The sequence below is a fragment of the Miscanthus floridulus genome, chromosome 6, assembly GCF_019320115.1.
Source record: "Miscanthus floridulus cultivar M001 chromosome 6, ASM1932011v1, whole genome shotgun sequence".
In the NCBI taxonomy this organism is placed as follows: Eukaryota; Viridiplantae; Streptophyta; class Magnoliopsida; order Poales; family Poaceae; genus Miscanthus; species Miscanthus floridulus.
In genome coordinates this window covers 19,325,114-19,331,997 of record NC_089585.1, presented here as the reverse complement: position 1 = coordinate 19,331,997, position 6,884 = coordinate 19,325,114, and the positions used below count along the sequence as shown (strand labels likewise).

The 6,884-nt window shown below is 44.9% G+C and overlaps 2 protein-coding genes across 2 annotated transcripts; one reads left to right on the top strand and one right to left on the bottom strand.

Moving 5' to 3' along the window:
• The first annotated feature begins 477 nt into the window (after positions 1–477).
• On the top strand, positions 478–4,692 carry LOC136457789 (uncharacterized). The gene is made up of 4 exons (XM_066457797.1): positions 478–634; positions 974–1,216; positions 1,322–2,118; positions 4,226–4,692. Exons 1-3 carry the CDS (start codon positions 495–497, stop codon positions 1,785–1,787), a joined length of 849 nt encoding a protein of 282 aa, XP_066313894.1. The 5' UTR covers positions 478–494; the 3' UTR covers positions 1,788–2,118; positions 4,226–4,692.
• Positions 4,693–4,750: 58 nt separating this feature from the next.
• Positions 4,751–6,666, bottom strand: LOC136457790 (thylakoid lumenal 15 kDa protein 1, chloroplastic-like). The gene is made up of 7 exons (XM_066457798.1): positions 6,382–6,666; positions 6,196–6,291; positions 5,934–6,006; positions 5,756–5,817; positions 5,356–5,437; positions 5,060–5,120; positions 4,751–4,983 (listed from the first exon to the last, which is right to left on the bottom strand). Exons 1-7 carry the CDS (start codon positions 6,556–6,558, stop codon positions 4,932–4,934), a joined length of 603 nt encoding a protein of 200 aa, XP_066313895.1. The 5' UTR covers positions 6,559–6,666; the 3' UTR covers positions 4,751–4,931.
• Between the last annotated feature and the right edge of the window lie 218 nt (positions 6,667–6,884).

Sequence of the window (6,884 nt, the reverse complement as noted above, 5' to 3'; positions counted from 1 at the left end):
TCTCCATCCCGCCCACTCTAACCTGTCGGCCTCTCTTGTACCCGCCGCCATACCCGCCCACCACCCTCCCCGGCGCCGCTACTGCCGTTCTACGCGGCTGGTGAGTCGCGGATCCTGCTCAGGGTCATGGCCTTATTACCTTAGTATATTGTTTACAAGACTAGCATGATCGAATCGTTGGGTCACGATTCTACAACATCTTCTCTGTTTGGCATTTGTGCTAATCGCATTTGGTAAATAGTGATCTATACGAATTATTCATTGGACGAAGTTGCAGCTTATATTGATCATGGATTGAGAGCTCCTAGCACAGTAGCAGCTGCTACAGCACAGATAACTGCCAATTTGTAGTGTTCAGATTTTGCTGAACAACGGGCACAACATCCCGGCTCCTTATTTCTTTCTTATTCATATATATATTCCTTCACTTTGCAGATAAGCGCAGTTCTTCGGGGGAGTGGGAGCTCCTCATACTAATCAGAATCATCTCAGATATGTTGGAAGAAGTGGAGTGCACGCTGAACCAGCTACCAGAAGATGTGCTTGCCAATATCCTCCGACGTCTTACGCCACGCTTCCTTGCCACATCTCGCTGTGTTTGCAAGCCCTGGTGCACAATCATTGACACCCGCCGGTTAGTGCGTGCAGACCTCCTCCCTCTCTCGTTGGCTGGCATCTTCATCAACTTCCATGACCTAGTTTTGTCGGAATTCTTCTCGCGTTCCTCAACAGGTCCAACAATATCTGACTGTTTGCCACCCGGAGATATCTTTAGCACTTAGGACCACTGCAATGGGCTTCTCTTGCTTGACGACTATGTGGTTAACCCAGCGACATATCAGTGGGTGCAATTGCCCCCATTCCCAAGCCCACATTTGGGTACAGAAAACTTTTTTCACAAGGAGCACCTAGTCTTTGATCCTGCAGTGTCACCACACTATGAGGTTTTTCTGATCCCATTTGCTTGTGCCAGATCTGTCCGGATCAAATTAAACCCTGCAACAGAGGAATTAGAGTGGCCACTGTCGCCATGCATACTTCATGTGTTCTCATCAAGGACTAAGAAATGGGAGGAGAGGTCGTTTGTTCGAGAAGGGGAGGCTGCAGGGACTGTGGCTGACATGCGATTGGATGGTTCATATAGTAATCATTATCACAACTCTGTCTATTGGTGGGGAGCACTTTATGTCCATTGCCAAACCAACTTTGTTATGAGGTAGCTGCCCACCCCACTTAAATATTTAAACTTCTCCTTTCATGAAATGTTGTTTAATGCTGCTATCATTGATTCAGATTTCTCAGTTATATTTGATTCTTGCAGAATATCACTGTTAGATGGTAAGTACCAGGTAATTAAACCACCTCTAGTAGATACTGAGCTGATACCAGATCCAAATCTTTATCTGAGAAAATCACAGAAGGGAGTGTACTGTGCGTTGGATGATCATTATGTTTATATTCTGGATGAATCATATGGCAAGATGGAGTGGGTTTTGAAGACTAGTATTTGCTTGAGATATAGGAAAACTGATAGACCTAAACCTTGGACCTTACAAGATATTAAATGTATTGGATCACGCGATGAGTATCAGGATGGTAATGATAAAGTGATAATGGAGGAAAATTTTGAATTTGGCTGTGACTACAAAAATGTTGTTGAAACCAAAGAATGGGACTCGGACGATGATAATGTTATTCACACCGAAAGTTGGGGCAATAGGGACTTTGGTGGCTATATTATTACTCTCCTCGGATTTCACCCTTACAGGGAGGTTGTCTTCGAGTGAAGGATTGAGCCGAGGACTGGCCTATCACTTAAATACCTCAAAAGGTTCAAGAATTAGGCAACCTCTCCCCAACACATTATGGAACGTTTATGGGTATCCAACCATTCATAGAAGGGTCTTTTCCATACACACCTTGGATGGGGGAGCTTCCAGAGGAAAATTAATTTGGAAGTTCATCTTTACAATATAATAATGTTCTATAAGGCATTGTTATTTAGGACAAGGCATAAAGTACCTTTTCAGAGCCCACAACGGCAAGCACTTGATTTGCAGAGCTATTGTTTATTTGGCATGAGAATTCTGAAGGCTGGAATTTACCTGCAAAATAACGGTAAGTTGCCATTACATCTGGAAGCTATCATGTTTCTTGTTTCCCATGTTTGCTTGATTTCCACACGTGCTTAATGGTTTACCTCTTAACAATCTATATTCCAAAGGATTTTCTGTGCTGAGTGTCATGTCAGGACTGAGGAGGTTCATCCTCCGCAATAAGCTGAACGTCACAATATGCAATTCCCAACCGTATAGAAGTCCTATAATCGGGGTTTATTTTCGAAGTGTGCTGTAAGATGGTGATGATTTATCTGTTACACTTGAGTTTGATGAGCCTAAAGCAATGCTCACAACAAAATGCAGACTGGGGAAAAATGAATTGAATGAAATCAAAAGGTTTTCTGCACACAAATCCATGAACAAAATCACCTGAATTAAACAGCAAGTTGCCTGAATTAGACATTGATATTACCAGGGGATCACAGATAGGAAATTCAGACGACCCGTGGGCTATTTAAGCCCCTATATGCCACAGCACATTCGCGCGTGACCAAATGGAGGGCCGGTCCATTGGTGACCATGCTTAAATATTCAACCATACCATAAATCATCCAACCTATTGGATCAGCTCCATCGCGCTGAACAGCCTGTCCCATCAAAATCGGATCAAATCCACACTGTCTCCCTTTGCCTCAATTGCAATTCGACACTCATGCCTGTGTAATGCAAATCTAATGAAATTCACAAAGCTTATCCTTACAACATTGCATTTTCATGTTCTGAGCTCATGGCCTTGTCCCTAGCCAACATGCTTTCATCTCACCATCTCTGCATTGACAAAATGGCATGATGATCCAGGTCTCATCTTTCATCAGGCACTAAACACTTCATGAGATACTTCAGGTCCCATATCACTTCCATCACAGCATCATTAAACAGGTAGTATACTCCCTAAAAGTATACACAACAGAACTAGTGCTGAAATTCTTCACAGGCGTAAGCAAATTAGCAAACAGGGGAAGTAACACTGACCAATCTTGCTTAAAGGATTGCTTTATTGTGAGACTCAGCTCATGGGCCGAATTGCGGTTGGGCGGGGGCTACTGTAGCTGTAGCGATGAATTGGGGATGGGCTGAAGCGCCGAGTTACTGTAGCTGCGGGAATTCTGAGTTCGCCGAACCAGCTTAAATAGCCAGGCCAAGGACGCGTAGTAACCTTCGGTTAACCGTTTTGCGTGAAGCGAGGACGAAAGCGCAAGCGGGTTGCTACGTAGGTGGGGGGCCCGCCACTCGGCAGAGTGGGCCTGGGCTGTGTGCCGAGCCTGGGGTGTTACATTTATGTTCAGCCTTTCCAGTAGCCAGTGTTGCAATCCAGAATAGGTTCATGTGCAGCAAATCTATTTTATTTTCTTTTATTTGGTAGTGTTGGTAGTAGTACCATGTCAGGCCTCAATCATGGTAGGTACAGGTTGCTATTAGTGTGGCACAATGCAATACCATCACAGGTTTAAACCCATTCATGCCAATTGATTCTTTAGAAACCTTTGCATCGTTGGTGGGCATTTTAGGAGAAAAGCTTTTGGGTGTGCATGCATGCTTGTAATAGCATCACACTACATGGTTTTCTAAGCAACCTAAACCCAGGAGGCCTGGTTTTGAGTTTTGAATCCCCATGGGAGTGGATTTTGGGGACAGGGCTAAAGAAAAACCATTGCCTCTATGCGGTGAAATACGCAGCTGCAGGCGTCCTGGCAGTCAGATCTGATCTGGATTGGGTTATTTCCATTACATCTCCGACACAAATACATAGAGCCAAGGGGAGAAGATAGCACAATGCTGGCATTTTTTGTGTGTGTGGGTAGGCAATGTTAATCCCGCAAATGGATAGCATGTTGGTTACATGTTGAATTCAAATGTAATATAGATTTATGAGTATCGTGTTGTAACTTCGATATAATATTTGACCCAGTCCTTATAAGGAACATGAGCTCATGTTTCAGCTAGCTTTAGATTGAGCTCACCTGGTTCGTTTCTACATGCTAACTTGCTAAGTTCAAGTATGATAGTTATTTATATATCCTTATTACCAAGCATCAATATTATCGTTTCATCATGCTATAATGTGCCGACTCATCAAGGAACTGACTAACGAACTCATTTTTCAGGATACCAGTTAGGAAGCTCAGTGTCCTACACTACTAGGCAAGCTGCTGAAACTCACTACATTATAATGTAATTGACCTATCTTTGTTTACGATGAATGATTGCATGCTTTGGCCAGCTCTGTGCTTCGGCATCACTACATACCTGTGTGTACAGACAGCATTGGTTTGCTGCCTGCCGTCAAAAGGCTTTTAATTTGGTTTTTGTTGCTTGGACTGCACAATTCAGTATGTTTTACACCAATGCTGACAGCACAGGACATCCAGCGCCTTCAATAGCGAACGTTCCATCCTAGTTTATGTCTCTTTTTTTAAGGAACATATCTTTTTAAGTTTTTGCGCACAAGAGAGCACAGTGCATTGACGGACAGCGCGACAGTGTAATATCTGCAGGTTGAGAGTCCTCGGTTAAACAGAAAGGAAAAGAAACACAGCTTCGTCACTCGTCAGTGTACCAATGTGGCAATGTTTGAAACTTGAGAGTCCTCCGTTAATCCATATATGACCAAGTAAAAAGTCACTTGCACATAAAGAACAACGCGCACTAATATTGTTCGTTGATTTACACGTAATTACCAGCTATTATTTCTGGGCAGCATCCTCCTCTATAACTCAATTTACATTTCTCACGTGCTTACAGCATCAGATACAAGTTTATTAAGGCGTTGAATAAGTTCCAAGTCTCACAAGTCACAGGGTCTTCCATCGGTCAGCTGCAGAACAGAGTCTCCTTTGTGGGGTTCCCAGTGGTTGAATTCACTCTGGTCGACAAACGACGAGATCAGCAAACATATTACTAGACTAGACTGAATGGCCATCAATGCGTTGTGTTCTTACCCGTCAGCGATTTTGCAGAGGTATTCCCGTTGATCGTCTCGCAGCGGGACATCGGTAAAATCTGCAAGTTGAAGAAAATGGTCCACGGTGACACTATTGCTTATGTGATCATGTCAAAGAACAAGCCATTTATCCAGTTTGAGCTTTGCCTACTTTTGTTCATTTTGATTTTTCAAAGGGGAATGGAAATTTGCTTGTGCCCGCTCTACTGATGACAGCCTTTTGAATTGGGCAAGGTACAGTTGCTGAGTTGCAGCAATAGATGACTATCAGAGTGATATGCAGAAATCACTTGCCTGCCCCAGTTATGTTGGCACCTTTGAAAGAAGTGTTTCCGGTGACAAGTGCCCCTTCCAAGTTGGCATTTGATAAGTTTGTCTGCAAAATGAAATGAGGCAAAAAACCAATCACAAGCGTGTTGAAAAACGAATCACCATGGTGATATCTATGGACGGATAGTTCAATCAGAGGTGACAAACATGAAGGGATTTGTTTCATTAAAAAATAAGCAAAGAGAGGAGCATGAACAAAATGGGCCCAAATATAAATGTCTGATTTAACGATGGCTGAACGTTTTGGATGGGGATGTGGTACTTGTCAGGCATTTTGAACAGAACAGTATACGGGCGCGTGCACAAGCGTGCTTGAATCTTGATGAAACTGAACCGAAATAATGTGCAACGCTGATCATTTTACCTTTGTTAAATTCGCCAGCGAGAAATCGGCGCCTCTAAGATCAGCATCAGAGAGATCAGCGCCTGAATTCGTCGGCCGGCAAACATATCCAGTAAGCCACACAGCGAAAACCAAGTCACAAATTTTCCACTGAGAAGGAAGAACTGGAATCATCGAAGATAGCGAGCAAATTCAATACTTGTGAGGTCTGCATCGAAGAAGCTCGCGCCGAGCAGGTTCGCGCCTTTGAAGTTCGCCTGCCTCAGTATAGACTGCGTCATCAAGAACATCAAGAATCAACAAGCATGAGCAAGACCCTGACAAACGGCATGCCATTTCTGCATATACATAGAACTTCGAAGATTTGACGCGTTTCTAGCTAGGCTTCTTCAAATCGAGAAGCACGCGATATCAATTGTGAGAAAATTGCACAACACAAGGAAAGGTGAGATGTCCAGTACCGTCTTGAAGTCCTGCTTGACGAGCGTCAGGCCGCTGAAGTCCTTGCCGGTGAGGTCCTGCCCCCGCGTCACCTGCTTCCCGTACGGGCCTCCTCCCTGCAGCCACAATTCCCGCGTCACCCCCGATTTCGCAAGAACTTGGGAGGACAGCAGAAACAAGGCAGGGTAAGTAAACGGCGGGCGGACAATGAATGCCACGGCGGGGTCGGCGACGAAGAGCGAGGCGGCGACGAGCGCGGCGGCGCCGGCATTGGCGAGGTGGAAGTGCACCGAGGAGCGCGCGGGCGTCGACGTCGACGGTGGCGCGGCGCCGGCGAGGGCGGGTGGAGACGGGCCGAGCTTGAGGGCGCCCAGGATGGCCATGGCCGTGAGTTTCAGTTTCAGAGCTGCTTGTTTCTGTTTCCGTCTAGGCTACATACGTGGCTGTGTGTTTATCCGTCTTATCTGTTTTGTGGTGCTGCTTGGGATTGGCCAGTCAGCCGAATCCACGATGCCTTCTTCCATTCCTTATTTCCTTCTGTTTTGTTGGACAGAAAAGCAAGATCAAAATTCCCCACCATGGCGTTTGGACTCCGTGACTAAAGTTTATGAGGTAGCATATGAGGTGTACATCAGGTGTTCGATACTAATCACAAAACTACGCTAAATCTATGGCTCTCTTGAGTGATTCTAGGCATCCCGTCACTCGA